Genomic DNA, 20127 nt, shown 5'->3' with positions numbered 1-20127 from the left:
TTCAGAGCAACTACTGAGTGAACCAGAAGATTCAGTGAAAATTAGGAAATCAGCAACAAGGACATGTAAAGAAGTGTTTGCCTGGAGTTTTGTTTTAACAGAAACTTGCACGATTAAGAGGTGCATATCTGAAAAACAAAGAATCAAAAAGGTGTTGGCCACTTATTGACCCACAGAGGAGCAGGGGGGTGGCATCACTTGGACGGTGATGTGGAAAATCCCACCTGTATTAACAGAACACCTAGTGCTTTGTGAGGTGTGCACCATTTTTGAGAAATGGTCCTCTTTTATGAAGAGCCTGAGAGCTGAGATCAGCATGGCAGGGGACCACAGATTTGCGTCAAGCTTGATACAAGCCTGATGTCCTAATCTGGTAGTAGTTGGGGTGCACGTAATTTATAAAACTATATATACTGTATATATTTTAAGTAGACTGGTTTTCCAATGGCAAACATTGATTTTTCCATTACAAAGACCAATGATTTTGGCATATTAATCTGGTAAATGGTATTGTAAAAGATGACAGACAGTTAATGCTTTGCGTACACATAGATGTTGCATTATAGTATAAAGCTTAAAGCTGCTGACTTTTAAAAAACAGCCACTTACCTGTCCCTTGGTCCCACAGTGTGTCCCCCGCAGCCCGTGTCATTGTGGGCACCCGGCTGTGCAGTACCCACTGCATATGCGCGAGTAGTGCTGCGCTTCATGAATGGTCCTGCAGTCTTCTGGGACCTGTCACGTGACCCAAAAGACTACAGGGAGGGAGGGCACCTTCCGCTTCCGATCGCCTAGGTGATTGGACCACAAGTGGGAGCGGGTACCTGTCAAAGTCAGGTACCCGCTCCCCCCCGCCCCCCAAAGGTGCCAATCCTTAATGGGGAGCTGGGGAGTAGTCTTTAAAGTGGAACTTCCCCTTTTGGGTGGTGTGCTGTATTAGATTCTATACCTTTTAGAAAGACCTATAATTTTATGGTGGCAATGTGACTTATATCCTACTGTATATATTAAATAATATATATCAACAAACATGAACTTTAAAACTAAAATTCAAACACCTCTAGCAAAAGAGTGGTATGTTACAGTCTCTTAAAGGAGGAGTAGAGCCAAAAGTTTTTTTGGCCCTATTCACCTGTAGTTCACAGGAGTGCACTTGCATATGCATTTCTCTGACCTGTGATATCGGCGGAAGTTGCGTCATAAGCCCTCGATGCGTTTTGACCAATAGATCTTCAGGAAGTGCCTTCACTTCCTGAAGACGATCTATTGGTCGAAACACGTTGAGGGCTTATGACGCAACTTCCGCCGACGTCACTTCTGCCATTTGGAATGCAGAAGCCATTTTAACCTCCATTCATATACAACAAGGCTGAATACACCTAGTGACAGGCACTTTTTTTGTGAATGGCAATTTTATTGTTTGACCCCATTAGTAAAGCTCCTATGGTTTTACACTATAGGATGTCTAGTTTTGTTTTATTTTATGCTGAGAATATGAATTACTGCCTGTGGAGGAGAGGAGCTTTCTAATATTGATGCAGCCCTAGTGGAAGGTTAAATAAAAATAAAATGCACAGGCGATCAAATACCACTGAAAGAAAGCTCAATTCGTTGGAAAAAAGGACGTAAATTTAATTTGGGTGCAGTGTTGCATGACCGCGCAATTGTCAGTTAAAGTAACGCAGCGACGTAACACAAACCGCTTCTGTAACCGCTTCCTGACCGCTCTGTAGCAGAAATACTGCTACAGGGCGGCATGGGTGCACAAAATCACACACATATATATATATATATATATATATATATATGTGTGTGTGTGATTCGCACTCCTGCGGTGTTCACGCCCCTCCCAGATAGCATCAGATTGCCCGTCAGTACACCAGTCATCAGATTTAACCCCTTGATTGCCAGGAACATGCTCATGCACAATACACCTCCATTGCTAATATAGTGTCTGAACGGATCAATATCTTTGATCAGATTAGCACTATACCAGCGTTCACATTAGTATGGCATCCCCAAAAACGCAGTGTTAGCGGGATCAGCCCCGGCACCTGCCAGCACCTACGTTTAGCCCCTACGCTTACCCCCCCCCTTCTCCCCCTGCAAGTGCAGTGTCAGTAGGTCACTGTCACTTGATACATTGCACAAAAAAACGCAGTGTTCGCAGAATCAGGCCTGATCTCTGTTAGCACTTGTCAGTAAATTTTGATGACTCTCACATGCAGCAGAGTGCCAGTACTAGTGCCACGCTACCTTTTGGTGAACTGGCGAGTACTAGTGGCCTAGTACATCCTGGTCTTTCACATATCTCTTAGATTGTAAGCTCCCAGGATCAGGCCCTCCTAACCCTCTTGTATTGTTCTGTATTGTCTCCCGTTATATTGTAGCGCTGAGCAAACTGTTGGCGCCATAAATCCTGTATAATAATAATAATACCAGCACTGCAGTATGACTTGGCGACGTGGCAAGTCCCATAAGTGCAGTACAAGCTGGTGCGGTGGTGAGCACAAGTATTGTCCCGCAACCACCAAGAATTCGCGCACCGGCCCGTAGAGCTCCTAGTATCCTTCCGGATGTGCTTGCAAATCCCGATTGACAGCCCACAAATTCTGCAGCACCCGTACTTCCCCCATTCACTGCCCAACCCGGAATTCAGGTGGAAATAGCAAATTTAACTACTCCCCTTGATTTTTGGAGCTGTTTTTCACGGAATATCTGTATGCGTTGATTGCGGATCAAAGCAATTTATATGCACAACAATTTATCGCCGCCAACCATAATTCAAACCTTGCCAGACCAGTCGCATGGAAACTCATTACGGTTTTCGAATTTACATTTTTTTGGGCCTAACCCTCAACATGGGCATTACTAAAAAAAATGAATTGCGGTTGTATTGGTCCGCAGACCCGATTCATGCCCGTGTTCTCTGCTGCCATGGCCAGGCATAGATATGAGAGTATAATGTGTTTTATGCATTTCAATGACAATACACTGTCATCCTCGGGGTGATCCAGAATTTGACCGGCTCCACAAAATTCAGCCCCTCGCAAATCACCTTAACCAAAAATTTGCAGATGTCTATACTCCCCAGCAAAACATCTGCGTTGAGGAGTCCCTTATTAATTTTTCTGGCCGCCTTGCATTCAAACAATTTCTCCCCAGCAACCGTGCCGGATATGGGGTCAAGATGTAGAAGACCTCTGAGAGGACAACAGGCTATATTTATAAGTTTCAGATTTACGTGGGAAAAGATAGTCACGAGGAGCCCCCCGCAGCCCAAACTACATGGGGAGTAGTGGCAAGATAGTTTGGGACTTGGTGTCATCCTTTTTCCATATGGGGTACCACTTATACGTGGACAATTTTTATTCAAGCGTGCCACTATTTAGGTATTTGTACAATCTTGGAACTGGCACTTGTAGCAAAGTGTGACCTAATGTGTGCCCATCATTAGAAGTGGGTGGATGTAGGGCGGTATATTCTAATGGTGGGCATACCACACTTTTTCTGGCAGAGATTTCTTCTCATTTTTTCCCCATTCAGTCCACAGGCTGCATACAAAAAAAAAAACGAACATAGCATATACACCCAACAAGGACCAGAGACGTACTGGCACATCACTGGTCTTTGGTTATACCAGGATGATGCCTACAGCTACAGGCATCATCCTGGTATCATTTTTTTCAGCCGGCGATCGGCTTTCATGTAAAAGCAATCCTAGTGGCTAATTAGCTGCAGGATTGCTTTTACAAGCAACGGGAGAAGATGCCCCCCCTCCCCGCTGCCTTCCACGGTCTTTTTGGGCAGTCCCGTGCCATTGGGGGAACCTGAGAATGCAGCTGGTGTTTCTGCCAGCTGACCATAGAGCTGATTGGAGACCAGAGTGGTGCCATTCATCTCTATAGTCTAACAATTCGGAAGCTACAAGCATTTCATCACTTCATTTCGCAGGATATAAACAGCGCCATTTGTAAATTGGGAAAGCATCTCGTCACATCGATTTTGGTTTGATTAGATAATGTAAGGGCAGAGGAGATTTCCAGAGTCTGATAGACCCCAGATTTCTCAAAAAAGAATATATGACAATGCCCATTGAAGTTATAGGGGATATTTGCATTCCCTGTGATAGCACTAAAAGTGATTAAAAAAAAAAATAACGAAAAAGGTACAGTGTAAAAATAATTAAAAAAATCGCCCCTCTCATGCGCGCACACCTGTGTGCACAAGCCTTGACCCTGTGCCGGTATGTAAACAGCGGTTGCACCATGCATGTGAGGTATTGCCGTGAACGTCAGATCAAGGGCAGTAATTCTAACACTAGACCTCCTCTGTAAATCTAAAATGGTAGCTTTTGAAGCGTTGCCTAAGGATATTAAAAATGTATGCAGTTTGTCGCCATTGCATGGGGCATGTGCAGTTTTAAAGCATGTCATGTTTGGTATCTATTTACTTGGCATACCATTATCTTTTATATTTTACCAAATAATTGGCCAATATATTGTGTTTTTGTGCATTAAAAGTAAAAAAAAAAGTGTATTTTTTAAAAAAATTTGCTTTTGAAAAATTGCTGCTCGAGTACTATGTGCTATAAAAAATTGTAGTACCCACCATTTTATTCACTAGGGTGTTTGCTTTAAAAAATATATGTTTGGGGGTTTAAATTAATTTCCTAGCAAAAAATATACATTTGTTTCATGTGAACAAAAAGTGTCAGAAAAGGCTTGATTTTCAGGTGGTTAGTGAGTGATGTGTGGTATAAACTTCTAATGCTGTGCATAAAATGCCCCCACCCCCCAAAACAACCCCTTTTTGGGAAGTAGACACCCCGAACTATTTGCTGAGAGGCATGTTGAATCAATAGAAGAATTTATTTTTTTACCACAAGTTTTTTTTACACACAATTGTCACTTAAATGATATACTGCTCACACATGCCATGGGTATATGTGGAATTACTCCCCAAAATACATTCTGCTACTTCTCCCGAGTATGGGGGTACCACTTGTGAGAGACATTTTGGCAGTCTAGCCAAGTATGGGACCTCAAAATCCAATAAGCACCTTCAGGCTTTTAAAGGGCTTTATTTCCTCATTACACTTCCAGACTACCTATCACAGTTTCGGAGGTCCTGAAATGCCAGGATAGCACCTAACCCCCCCAAATGACCCCTTTTTGGAAAGTAGACACCCCAAGGAATTTGATAAGAAGCATAGTAAGTATTTTGCAGATCTCATTTGTTGCCACAAGTTTTTGCAAAATGAAGAACAAAAAGTGTCAGAAAAGGCTTGATTTTCAGGTGGTTAGTGAGTGATGTGTGGTATAAACTTCTAATGCTGTGCATAAAATGCCCCCACCCCCCAAAACAACCCCTTTTTGGGAAGTAGACACCCCGAACTATTTGCTGAGAGGCATGTTGAATCAATAGAAGAATTTATTTTTTTACCACAAGTTTTTTTTACACACAATTGTCACTTAAATGATATACTGCTCACACATGCCATGGGTATATGTGGAATTACTCCCCAAAATACATTCTGCTACTTCTCCCGAGTATGGGGGTACCACTTGTGAGAGACATTTTGGCAGTCTAGCCAAGTATGGGACCTCAAAATCCAATAAGCACCTTCAGGCTTTTAAAGGGCTTTATTTCCTCATTACACTTCCAGACTACCTATCACAGTTTCGGAGGTCCTGAAATGCCAGGATAGCACCTAACCCCCCCAAATGACCCCTTTTTGGAAAGTAGACACCCCAAGGAATTTGATAAGAAGCATAGTAAGTATTTTGCAGATCTCATTTGTTGCCACAAGTTTTTGCAAAATGAAGAAGAAAAACAACAACATATTTTTTCTATTTTTTTTTATATTTCAAAACCTTGTGAGGAAAAAAATGAGATCTTCAAAATACTCACCAGGCCCCTTTTAAAATTCCTTGGGGTGTCTACTTTCCAGAAAGGGGTCATTTGGGGGGGTTTGGTGCTATCCTGGCATGTCAGGGCCTTCGAAACTGTGATAGGTAGTGAGGAAGTGTAATAAGGAAGTTACCCACCTTCAGGCTTTCAAAGTGGTCATTGGATTTCAGGCTCCTGTATGTGGCTAGGCTCCCAAAAAGTCTCACACACGTGGTATCCCCATACTCGGTAGAAGTAGCAGAATGTATTTTGGGGTGTAATTCCACATATACCCATGGCTTGTGTGGGAAATAAATAATTTAAATGACAACTTTGTGTAAAAAAAAAAATGTTTTTGTCACTTTTCAGAAACTTGTGGAAAAAAAATAAATCTTCCATGGATTCAATATGCCTCTCAGCAGATAGTTTAGGGTGTCTACTTTCCGAAAAGGGGTCATTTGAGGGTGTTTGTACTATCCTGGTATTTTAGCACCTCAAGAAATGTGATGGGCAGTCAAAGTAAAAGCGGTGTAAATTCCATTATCTATACCATAGTTTGTAGACGCTATAACTTTCACACAAAGCAATAAATATACACTTACTGGGATTTTTTTAATCAAAAACATGTAGCAGAATACATTTTGGCCTAAATTTATGACGAAATGTTAGTTTTTTTGGATATTTTTTATGACCAAAATGAGAAAATATTGTTTTTTTTCAAAAACATTTTTTTTCTTCAAAAGTTTTTCTGTTTATAGCGCCAAAAATAAAAAAGGGCACAGGTGATCAAATACCACCAAAAGAAAGCACTATTTGTGTGAAAAAAAAGGACATAAATTTAATTTACATACCGTATTGCATGACCGCGCAATTGTCCGTTACACTAGTGCAGCGCTGCATAGCAAAAAAATGGCATACATTGCAGTATCTATACCATAGATTGTAGATGCTATAACTTTCACACAATGCAATCAATATACACTTATTGGAATTTTTTTTTACCAAAAACATGTAGCAGAATACATTTTGGCCTAAATTTATAACTAACTTCATAGTTCGTTACTAAATATTTTTTATAGCTTAAAGTCTTTTTTTGTTTATAGCATTAAAAATAAAAAGCGCACAGATGATCAAATACCACCGAAAGAAAGCTCTATTTGTGTGAAAAAAAAAGGACGTAAATTTTGTTTGGGTGCAGCATTGCATGACCATGCAATTATCAGTTGAATTAGTGCAGCGCCGGGTAGGAAAAAGAGGCCTGGTCAGGAAGGGGGTAAATCCTCAGGAGGGCAAGTGGCTAAAGAAAAGAATACAGTCCCTACAGGCAAACATGGTGGAGGTTCACTGAAGTTTTGGGGTTGCTTTGCTACTTCAAGCGCTGGATGTGTTGACCATGGCATTATGAAATCTGAAGACTATTCTGGGGTGCAATGTAGGGCCCAGTGTCAGAAAGTTGGGTCTCCGTCAGAGGTCATGGGTCTTACAGAAGGACAATGACTCACAGTGCACGTCAAAAACCACCCAGAAATGGTTACAGGCAAAGCGCTGTAGAGTACCAAGCTGGCCAACAATGAGTCCAGATCTCAATCCCATAGAGCACCTGTGGAGAGATCTCTAAACAGCAGTTGGGAAAAGGAACCCTTCCAATCAGGGGAACCTGGAGAAAGAAGAGTGGTCCAAATTCCAGTAGCAAGGCTTAAGAAACTCATTGATGGTTACAGGAAGTGATTGATTTCAGTTATTTTTATTCCAAGGGGTGTGCTACCAAATAATAAATTGAAGGTGCCAATAATTTTGTCCAGTCCATTTTTGTGGTTTTGTGTGGAATGTGTCAGATTTGGCTTTTTGTTTCTCAACTTCTTTGTGTCATAACAATACAAACAAAAGAAATAAACATGAGAATGCCTAATTATTTGTAATTGCAACAATTTTCTGGGTGAAGTGGTGCATTATCTGACAGAAATGCAGGGTGCCAATATATAGCCGTCCTGGGCACCCTTCCTGTGTTATCTCAAGGAAACTACAAAATTAGTGGTGTTTATAAAGCAAAAAGGCTTTTTAATTTGCAAAGGACATTGTACTTCGCAAGGTATTTTGCCCCAAACATAGTAAATGTGAAATGTGTAATCTTACCTTTAGTTTAGCTGAATCTGGATGATTTTTTTTTTTTTGTAGACTAAATCAACTTTCCTTGTCTTATATCCCTTGAAAGTTGTGTTTTACAGGTCTCAGTGGATGCAGTTTTCAGTTCTGAAAGACAGTCAACCACCTCCTTTCTCTCTCTGCTTCAGCCAGGCAACCGATCATGTTACTGTCCATTTGCAGTTCTTGCAGGACAGCCATCATCCTTACTTCATTGCTGCCGATTCCTTTCATCTTTTCCCACCCAGCTTGCCCTCAGCAGTTGATTACCTGGGCAAATTGCCATCTGTGCAGTTTACTAGCATCTATCATCTGCATACCGCTATTAATTACAGTCCCAAAGATTTGTGAGGTACATCCTTTACATCCACAGGATGTGACACAGGACACCTCACATATTCCTCCTGCTCCTCCATGGGAAAGGGAATTTGGTGTAAAAATTGTGTTCATCATGGAGTTCAGCTTTAAAGCTCAACTCCACACAAAAAGGAAGTGCTAGTTTTGTCTAGGGGTGAGAAGAAAGCTTATATGCACCTAATCCTTCATTCCACCAAAAAATGGTGCTTCCCCATGGTTCAGCGGTGGACTGTTCCTGGTCCATGAAACCTGTTCCAGGCTTGATGACCTCAAGAACGCTGGAGCGTGGGGGTGCCAGACTGGTCTTGTGCAAGGGCATTGGTGGATGAGGTAAGTATATCTTCTCTGCTCTAGGCAAAAATGAGTAATTAACTGGTACAGTGCGGGCACAGTCCCACTGCATGGGAGAACTTTTTTTTTGCCCAGAGATGGCCTTTGAAGAGTTGAGCTCAATTTAGCTTTAGAAACCTTCTAATTTAATAATGACAATAAATACACCATTTATTTTTCCAACTTTTTTTAATGAGGTAACAATTGTATTTTTATAATATAATAATAAGATCTAAACATTGTTCTAAGGCACTTGAAAGTGTGCACAGCATTGAACTCTACAATATAGTAAGACTGTATACAGAGCACATCTGTGATTGTTAATATAGCATATAACACAAAATAAAGTTATGACAGGGAATATAAAAAAAAATAATACATTTTTATCTTTCAGATTATATCAGTGGAAAATATATATTATATAATACATATATGCATATTGAGTTACAATACACATAAAGAACAAAGACTGTCCTTTAGGTTTTAACCAGTGTACATTTCCAGTTATTTACAATTCACAGAAAATACTCTGTGCATCCTACATACAGCAAACGATCACTAATTACTACAAGTCAAAATATATCTTCGTCTACCAATTACAGCTGCCACGCTAATTCATCACGTCCACAAAGAAACCACAAGATACTCCCCTGTATACATGATTCATTTTAAGGCAAATACAGCAATCTGTTTATTGTAATGAAAAAGCAGAAAGACGCATTCCTGATGCAGTCATTTTTCAGCATTTATATATATATCTATATATATTTATTTATAGGCCATGCTATACAATTCATTGTTGACATCTACATATAAGTATATAAAATTCCTCTAAAACGAACCAATAAGCATGTTTAGCAATCTAAGCTGCATTTACCTGTTGATTCACCAAGAAATTTGAAGCACTCTGAATGTTGGATGGTAAGTTTCTAAAAGTTATATGTTCTTCCTTTAGCTGCCACTTAATCAGCTGACATTAGAATTAATGTGGAACAGAGAAGTCACAGCCCTGCCAGAGGGTTTGCTTCAGACTTCCAGGAACAAAATATGGGAAAATTGCTTCTGCTGACGAAGTGGTATAAAACCTGTGCTCAAGAAGTGGCCAAGGCAAGTAAAAGTAGTGTGTGAATTTGCATATCGGATCTAAGTCAAAGCTCCAATTTCCAATGTTGGGTGACAAAAAACAGTGGAATAAAAGTATTCATTTTATAAACACTCAGAATTGGAATTTGCACTGCGTGTGATCCAGACTCATGCATCTAGGACAGCCATTCTCAACCAGGCTTCCATGGAACCCTATTGTTCCTCATGAGGTGGCTAGGGGTTCCTTGAGTTTCAGCTTACTGATTTCCCATATGTTGGTCCCTGCATAGTTCTAGGTCCAAAGAGAATGGCTTTAATCGAAGGGCATAATTCTGATGACCAATGTAAAGCGGGCATTCTTCCCGCTTAACACCAACAATGTAGGAGGGATTTTTTCAATGACCACCAATGGACTAACCTTAGCAGGGGTTCTTTGAAACCTGAAAATTATTGCAAGAGTTCCTTTGTGGTAAAAAGGTTGAGCAAAGGCTGATCTAGAATTTACATTTTTGTTATTGTCTTTTAAACGTTACGGTTTCCAAAATGATGATGATGATAGGGTAATATTTCTTAATGGTAAAAAAAAAAGGCTCCTTTGGTTGCGTAGTTTATATAAGATAGAACACAGACATTAACATGAATGCAGAATGAGGCAACCTTACCCTTCAATCAGTTTGAGACAGTTGTGAATCTTATTGCATTTATATTATGGAAACCCTGATAAGCTCCTGTGAGGTCACATGACTAAAGGTTCTGACAGTTGTTCCAGGTTCACAGAAGTGAATCAGCATTAGCCTAGTATTAGGGTCTAGGCAATGGAAGATGTGCAGAAATGCTTTGCTGCTTCTAATCAGAAACTGCCAACAGTATATTTTTTAAATGATTGTTTTGTCCTAATAAACTGAGTTAAGGGACCCTTGTCAGATGCCTGCTTAAGGGATAAGTTCACCTTTTGATCAAAAATAATCAATGCACATTTTTTTTGCAGGTAAAAAAATGTGCATTATTTTTGGTTGCAGTAGATTGGAAATCAGTGTACCAGCGATCAGCAGATCCATGGTACCATGCATTTCTCTTACAGAACTGTCAATATATCTGCTTGCCCATATGGGATATACTGACAGGAAGATTAAATTAACTACCATGATGCTCCACAGCACCAAGGTAGTTCACGGAGAACTACAAGCTGACAGCTGCTAAGGTTGTTGGGACTTGTAGTTCACTCATTCACAACACTGTGAATGAGTGACACGGCCTTATGGTTGGAGCCCCGCACGGCTGTGCGGTTTTTAAAAAGTGAACTTTTCCCCGTACTTCTGTCACGGGGGGGCAGTGGCTGCAGCATTGGAAACATGTTACATGTTTCATCCGTTTTTAGGGTGGAACATGTAACATGTTCCCAAAGGTGAACTTATCCTTTAAGGTTTTCCATATAGGTTCACTACCTCCTCACCTACACTCCTTATAATAGATCCTGTTTACTAAAAAACACCAAAACATTCAACCCAAACAATGTGTTGGCTCGAGCCTGGCTAGTTTTGGAAAGATTTGACAAATATTTTTTAAATATTTAATGAACAAAACTGCATTGTAGCATTTTATGTATCAAAAAACAACCAATGAGAAATGGGATGGGTGGCATTGTAAGGCTAAAATTCCAACCTGTTGGCAGCAGAAAATATACCTGCTACTGTTCAAATAGCAAATGATTGGAAAAAACAACCAATTACCCTAAAAATGCTTGAGAGTTCACTCAAATCTTTTTGACAAATGACATTCAAATAGTATTTGCTAAACCTTCCCAAAAACCACCCAATTGGCCAGGCAGACATCAGAATCTCAGAATGTGACCTACTTCGACCTGCCAAATAACCTGCCATTTATCACCACATTCAGATTCAGTTTCAACAACTTTATCCATAGCAATCTATCACTCTTACTATCTTTGACCTGCTCGTTAATAACAGGCTTACAGCCTAAACAGTGGGGACAAAACTTAAAGACATATCGTTATGACTCAGAAAAGCATATAACCCTGGTCAGAAACAATATTATTATAGCATGTCCTCCCCAGTTGTTGGTTCTTTATTTCGTGTTTCTTCTTCCTATACAATCATATACACCGAGGTTAACAGAAAGTTATTACGGTAAAGAACAGAATTTAAAAAAAAATTCCTTTATGCCATGTCCAACTGCTGGTCCTTTATTTCACTCTCTGTACAATCATATATAGTCATGCTGAACAGCATGTGAATATTATTGCCAATGGCTTGCGCAATCTAAAAAACACTGTCATCTTACTTATGAATTTAAAAACTTAAATCCGAGACAAGGGGAAATAGGAACCATTATAGGTTTTATTATTTTTTTTTTAAAGATTTAAAATCTGTGACATGGCTTGACAACAGTAATGTAAACATTAGGGCCCAAAGTAAAAGACTGTAAGCCTGTAAAGTAGAACTGATATTTATGTAGGATTTTTATTTGAATATACACATTTTGCACTGGAGTGTACACTTCCACTATCTTACAGATGCTGAAGAATGAAACCTAATGTAAATCATTGGCACAAGCATGGTAGTTGAATTATCACTGGCCACCCTATGGCTGATAAAGGATGATGCCTGGAGTTATAAATTCTGCTGTTAGGCTCTATGCACACTGGCTTAAAAAATGCCAGTGCTACTGGCAGAACTCTCCCCCCCCCCCTAATTTTACTAGCATTTAGGAGCGGTTAGCAGTATTTAGGAGCGTTTATCGTTTTTTCCACAAGAAAAACTCTCCCAAAAACGTAAAACAGAAGGGTTTTTTTTCTGCTGAGCTAAAAAAACAAAAACAAAACACCTCTAGAGTACATAATGTACATGGACACATAGGATAACATAGTTGCTTCTACAGGTAAAACACTAAACTCTTCTAGGAGCAGTGTTTTTTTAAGCCAGTGTGCATGGAGCCTCAAGGGTTCTCCCCAGATGCTGTCCAGTCCATTTTTAAACTGCATCCAGAATGCAGGCACAGTGTTTGCCATGTATTCTGATGGCTCTAGTTCATACCAGTGTTGTCAGTTCCAGTGCTTTCAACAAAAGTACAGCCTGCTTCCTTTTTTTTAAATTCAAAATGCATCAAAACGTAAGCTAACGCACCAAATACACGTTGTCTTAATGAAAATAAGGATTTTCCAAGTGCCAAAAAAAGAAAAAAAGAATTGCACTGGAACACACTGAAAATGCATCAAAAACATGAGTAAATGCGTACGCAAAAATGCCACCGTAATGCTGAAATTGTGGTGTGAACGAGCCCTAAAGCAGCAACAGAGAGTGCAGACATGTTATTACCAGAACAGAGCAAATTCAGAGTTAAGTTTCCCTATATTCTTTAGGTAAAATCTTCAAATCACACCACCAAGAATTTAATTATAAGCTTTGAGGCTTCTGTAAAATTGTTTATTATTACAATTGTGTTTTGAAATTTTCAAGTAAGGTACTTCACTTCCTTTGTCTGTGCTCTGTCCATGCCTTGGCCTTCGTGGTTTAAATATGTGAAAAATGTACCTAACTTTACATAACCAAAATGGCAGCCTGTACTAATTCGAACAGGCAATCCTGGAGGTCTTTGCTAGGAAATTATTAACTCTGTGTGTTATAAATAAGGTCTGTAAGTTTTAAACAAAAGTGAAACTTTTCAATAATGCCTGTAAATTGCCTGATGATTTTGTGATATTAAGGGTTTTATTAAAATGTAATATTATATACTTCTCTTCTATACAAATAATGATCTTCCATGTGTAGCCTGTTTCTTTATTGCTTTAGTTCTCCTTTTTTTTCCCCTTAAAAATCATCAACCTTTCCGTTCTAGCATCCAATAAAGACTCTTATATTCTCTTTTTTAATAAAATATAGTTTGGGAATCTTTAAAAACAGCCTTAATTCTTAATCTTTACATGCCAAGAGCAGAGGACTACAATCATACTTTGAAGAATACTGGTCCCTATGCCAAGAAGGAAATGCCTGTTTGACTAACGCCAGCTAAGAGGAAGCAGAAGGCACTCTTTTTTTTAACATTCAGATTATAATGTTTTGAAGAAATAATTTTGTACGTAGATTTAACTTTGTTTAGATAGTCCTTTAAAATTACCAAAATGCATATACCCACTCATGCAGAAGATATATTCTACCAAAGACTTTGCATAACTTTGCAAAACTTCAAATCCATAAAAAAAAAAAAAAAGATTTTAGTTTTGGATGGACATTGGCAGCATGAATTAGTTTGATTCTTACAACTAGCAGTGACAGCCATTAGAGCTAACCAAATCACTAACTTAGACCTGCACTGCAGGTATTTTAAAGCCAAACCTCGAAGATCTAACATTGTGACTGCTCTCTCTAAATTCACCTGGAGTGAAATCATCCCATATTGCTCAATGCAGGTAGGCAAACTGAGAACTCATAGGCAGACATCTTTCTGACAAAGTCCTGAAAAGAAAAACTTAATAACCTATTTAAAGCAGAACAATTTTTTTTTCCTAAACAGCAGCAACATATACTGTAGCAGCTGACTTTTACAAATCAGGTACTTACCAGTGCTTTGGGGTCCAGCGCTGTCTTCCTGCAGCCGGTTCTTCTTACCACTGTGGGTCCCTGGCATCACCATCTTGGATAAGGGAGCCAGCTGTTAATTCTTGAGGAACCACAGTTGGATCCCTGTGATGAATTGTGAATGCTCCTGCAGGACTGTGGGAGGTTTCAGGGCAAGGCATGTTATCCTCTCCTTGGGGAAGTGGGAGTGGGTACCGATCAAAGCCAGTACTCACTCCCCCCTCCACTTTAGTTAGCCATCAAAAATAAAGTATTGCATTTCAGTAATGTTTCTTTAAAAGACAACACCATAGAAGCGGCATATAAGCATGTCCCTTCAAACTGGCAATAACACAGAACATCAGGAACATCTGCACCTTGACTAACGTCTACATGCTATTTTGTGTGCTGTACAATTTCAATACTCAAAACAAACTGCATATTTTAGAAATCATGCTGTGCAAATACAGTGGATCTGTCACTGGTTTCATTACATCAATATGCCCACAAACATAAATACATCTACCTATGAAGACACTCTAAACACCGACTCAGGTAGGAGGCAGTTTGTTCAAAATCAATATTTCAGTAAATATCAGTTGTATAATGACTTCCATGTCACTAATGTTTTGTACTTTTATCTTGCTAAAGAAACAAACAAATCAGAGACTATTTTAGAAATAGATCTTTCAATAGTACTCAGATGTCATAAATTATATACCCTGTTCTATACCTTGTCATACTTTAGAATTAAAACCATCAAGGAAGATTGTCATGTTTTTCTCATGTGCATGAATCTCTTAAAGAAGTTTTTTTTTTAATCACTTCTCCATTGTGCGTAAGAACACACAATCATTTTGCATACTGGTAATGCCAGTAATTAAGGCTAAAATGCCTCATACCTTTTAGTTTTGTTTTTTTTTTTTTATTTTTATCCTTTAAAATAATAAAACACAACTAACTACATCTTTATATACATACTCATAATAGAAAATCAATTCTAATACTGATAATTCAGGCATTAGCATGGTTTGTAAGACACAGATTGTACAGTGTTAAAGCATTGTGATTTTGATTTGAATTTGGCAGGTAAACAGATAAACTGGCCATGTTTATAGCAAATGGCACAACGGTAAAGCTTTTTACAATAAAAAAAAAAATTAAAAAACTCCAAGACATTTACTACTGCCTCTTCTCTGTGACTTGAATATAGAAAAAATAGTTATTGAATTAGACAATCCCAAGATGATGTGTAAAGTATAGTGATTTATAACAATTCAGAAAATGTTTATCTGACTGCTATGGATTACTGTAATAACTCACTTGAGTTTATTCATAATCTACCACATGTCATTACAATATCAAAGGCTCATTGAATGCTGCTGTGGAACACACCTGCAATGATATAAAGCAGGCCTAAACTCTAAAGTCAGAATTTCTTTCATCGACCAGGAACGCATAAGTAAGGGCTCTTTTCACACTGGTGGCCATAGAGCAGTAAAAACAAGCTGCCCAGTGAAATTCTGCAGAATTTCAGGTGGCACTGACAGTTAAACTCGCCCATTGAGATCAATGGTGCTGCACCGCAAGCGTTTGGCTCGCAGTTGCGGTTCAGGCACACAATATAAAATTTGCAGGTTGGCAATTTAAAAAGTAGAAAAGTTAAAAAACAAAGACAAAACAAAAACAGGCATTAGGGGGCAGAAGTAGTGCCTCCTGAATGCCTGCCAGGCTCGGCAAAACTGCCCTATGAAAAGCAATCCAGCTCAAATCACTTTTTAGAGAGCGGTAAGCATTACCACCTGTCTGAGAGAGTGTACAGGTGTGAAAGGCTGAAGAAAAGCACCTGTCAGTAGATTCAATGGCCCAAAGTCATGGCAAAGCTATTGCATGTCAGATGACCTGGGCCTCGTTCACACTATACGTGCAGAAAAACTGAAACGGACACACAGGTTTCACTTGCAGAAACATTAGTTTACATCAGTTTTCATGCGCGTTTCAATGAGTTTTATACACGCTGCAGATCCCTGCAGAACCCCCTAGAAAAAGTCTGCACATGATCCCAGTGTTGTGGTGTGAACAGGACACATAGATAACAACTGATTTAGTTGTGCCCCTGCAAAACGCATGTAGAAAAACTGACATCTCTGCACCAAAGTTTGAACGAGCCCTTAGGGCTCGTTCACACTAGATGCAGTTCAGTGCGCTTTTTTTTCTGCATCAAAAATGTATGCACAGTGTTTTCCATGAATTCCAATGGCCCTGGTTCACACTAGTGCAGTCAGTTCCAGTCAGTTTCCGGTTCAGAAAAAGAAGTAGAACATGCTGCATTGTTTCTGCATAGAAACATAATGGAACATGGCAAACTGCATCAAAACTGCACCGGAACTCCGTGTGGTGTTAACTGTAAGCAAAAACATGGAATACATCCAGAGTGCATTTTTGTAGTGTGAACTGGCCCTCAAAGCAGAACTAAACCCTCTTTTTCTTTCAAGCCAAGGAACTTGCCATCTTAGCTTTGGTTTGATCTGCAACTGCCTTTGTGCTGCACATGAGATCAGTTATGACTCCAGTCATTTGAGGTTTTTTGACAATTTGGTTGACAGCACAAGCAAATGTGACAGTTAGCATTGCTGGCATGCCTTGAATGTTAGGTTGGCCATAAAGTATACAATTTTCTTGTACAATTCTCCATTAGGTTCCAGTCACACCTAGGCGTTTTGTATTGCAGGCAGATCCTAAAACGCTCTGCAGAACTGACAGATCGCACCACGCCTGTTCAGGTGCCATTCATTTTCAATGGCACTCAAAATACAATACTGTCACAATAGTTACGATGAATTTCTCAAACTTCATTGCGTTAAGCTCCTGCGCCTTTTTTTGGCGACAAGCTTTATGTGCTGAGGTTTGTTGTGATTTATCGCGGCAGAATTGCACCTGCATTTAGGTGCATCTGAACAAGTGTGTTGCCATTTGTCAGCTTTTCAGAGTGATTTGTGATCACGGGCAGAATCACTACAATTCTGCCCACAATACAAAATGCCTTGATGTGAACGAATCCTTAGATTTACCAAAACCACATGAAGTCAAACCTAAACACTTTCAATTTGTATGCATTCAGACAGGTCCTTGCACTAGATAGTTGAAGGTAAATCTAAAGTAAATTGAACAAGAAAATTGTATAATGAATGGCCAGTTTAACTGGTTTTTGAAACTGTTAAATCAATGGGTTTAGTTCCACTTTAACATGATCTGCTTTTTTTCAAGCTGTTAAATACATTTCTTCAGTGTTCCATACCCTACCCACTCTCTGTAAAGCATGCTTGTTTCATTGAAGCAGACCTGTATGTTACACAGAACTGCTCAGAAGCAGAATCTACAAAATGAAGGTTCTGTAGAATTTAGCTTCATGTTCACTTTTCTGTGAGCCACTACAAAAGTAATAAAATGAATGGGATTTTAATTGCTCGGGTGATTTCTTTTAGATATTGATCCAGTTTAGTCACAGAGTACACAACTGTGCATTTAAAGAGGAACTCCAGGCAAACAGCTAATATGCTGTTAACATACATGTAAAAGTTACACCTGCTAAGAAGTTTGTAACTTGTAATTTTCATAAATATAATGCCAAGCCACCAACGGTGACACCAATAATACTTATTGCAGTTTTGCACTTTTCTTAGTTATCTGATCACTGGGTCACGTATTAGCAGAGTTTAAAAACATAACAGACTGACAACACTGCCCAATGCCACAGAGCCAAATTTGCTTTTAGTGCACAATTACCCACTCTCAATCTGATATCTGTTATTCAGAGAATTGTGGGATGATATTATAAAGGCAGATTGCCATATTTTATATTAGTAATAATTGATAAATAACCCCAAATAGACGTGATTATGTTATATCTGCTAGGAGTTCCACTATAATCACACATTTCCAAAAACAGTGAAACTAGCTCTTAGTTTTTCCAAATCAGCTTTTATTTGTATTGCTACAATACAAATATACAAGCTGAATTTGACTGGTTGCTGTGGGGTTACTATACTTTTTTGTACTTTGTCTTCAATATTTGTTCAGTTATCACCTGTCAAGTGCACTTTTCACATTACTTACATGTTAATGTGAACAGGACCTAAAACTAACATTAGAATCAACTGCTTTATTGAAGGATTTCTTCAGTTTTCCAGAAGATGCATCTCAGCTAATACATGCTTGGGATAAACTTTGCTTTCTTTTAAGAATATACACTTAAAACTGGTAATGGACAAACTAATAGGCCTCCTTTAGGTGTCAGCAATATATCTGTTCACATTTTATGTTAAACATGGTATGTATAGTTATATCTATTCTGCCCTTCAATAGAGTTAAGTGCTATGTATATCGTATCATATATTTTTAGTGTAAACATTGCAGATAACCACAGGGCGCTAAGGAATACATACATAATATACAATTAAATAAAATTAGTTACATTGTCATAGACATGCTTCAGTTCACATTTTTACAGAAAGGAGTGAATGTCAGAGATAGTTATTGATCCATGTGCTGATATTCTTGTGGTTCAGACAGAGCAGCCATTATTACCATAAGCCTGGTAGTGTGGAGTGACTGTCATCAGACTGTCTTAGTCTTCAAGTTTAAACACCGGATCTGCATTGGTTACAGCACAACATCTTTTTTTGCTAAGAAGAACATGTTTTGAGTTTTCAAAATCATTAAGAACTTCATTTTCTTCCAGGCACAGTGCAATTGCAGATGATTCTGGGCACCTTCCAAAGTCTATACAGAGAAATGCGTTAAAATTTCCAGGAGTAATTTATACTTCAAATCTGTTCATCCATTCATTAGGAAATATTTATAATATTAATAAGAAAACAGTTACAGCTATTACTCTGATGAGATAATCCTTCTTATGATTACCAAGAGTAAATTGTCTTCTGAAACATAAGCTGGCAGCTATTCTCACTGATGTTACATGTAGCAGACATATGCCAAAATTGAAAACCTCTGTAATTAATACAGCTGCTCAGTGTTGGCTTTGACAAATTGGGCAGAAGCAATGTAACACTTTAATGGAGAGAAAAGGTGGAGCCAACCTCATGCCAGACAACCCTACAATGCACACATGAATCCTAGCTATATGGTTAGTTCAGATTTTCTATCATATTAGCCAAAGTTCACCTTTGCAATGATGGGGAATCTAGAACATTCAAAGGCTGCTGTTTTTCCAGTAATTCATCCTTTTGCTTTCCTTCATGATATTCATAAATGTGCCCATGTTGAGAAGATTCAGTATAATGATGATCTATTGGGAAATTCCCATTTCCTGAATATAAACTTCCATGATAACTTGCAATCTACTTTGTTTCCCTATGGACGGTGAAATCTATACCAAAAGAAAAAAAAAACGATTCAAGGTGAGATTATAAAATACTGAATTGGAATCTAGTGAACACTCTCGTTTTATAGGATTGTCAGAGGAAACTGAGGAGCTGCTAAATTATACACCTAGAATAAAGTCAGAGGTTGACAAAACGATGTTGCTTTACTTAAAGAGTAGAGGATGTTCACTTAAGAAAACTTCAATTATCTAATCATGCGCAGAGAAAAGTCCTATTATTGTTTTTAATTGACCTGGACATAATTGGATATGTAAATTGAACACATCACATTATCCAGTAGGTGAAGTAACCATTTCTACTCTTTAATAAATTAGCTGCACTGACTGGCCCATTCAACAGGATTG

The 20127-nt window shown here is 38.7% G+C and overlaps 1 protein-coding gene across 4 annotated transcripts in view; it reads right to left on the bottom strand.

Annotated features, from left to right (window-relative positions):
• Positions 1–8891: 8891 nt before the first annotated feature.
• The window catches only part of PHACTR2 (phosphatase and actin regulator 2), a 259221-nt gene continuing 247985 nt past the window's right edge, over positions 8892–20127 (bottom strand). For all 4 annotated transcript variants that reach the window (XM_089668643.1, XM_089668645.1, XM_089668642.1 and 1 more), the window contains one exon: positions 8892–19767. In XM_089668643.1, coding sequence (XP_089524769.1) covers positions 19752–19767 — 16 coding nt within the window. In that variant the 3' untranslated portion in view covers positions 8892–19751. The remainder of the gene's footprint in view (positions 19768–20127) is intronic.

This window comes from Staurois parvus, unplaced genomic scaffold (genome assembly GCF_062004578.1).
Source record: "Staurois parvus isolate SC_StPar_1 unplaced genomic scaffold, SC_StPar_1.0 ptg000059l, whole genome shotgun sequence".
Lineage (NCBI taxonomy): Eukaryota > Metazoa > Chordata > Amphibia > Anura > Ranidae > Staurois > Staurois parvus.
This window is presented reverse-complemented; position numbering and strand designations above follow the sequence as displayed.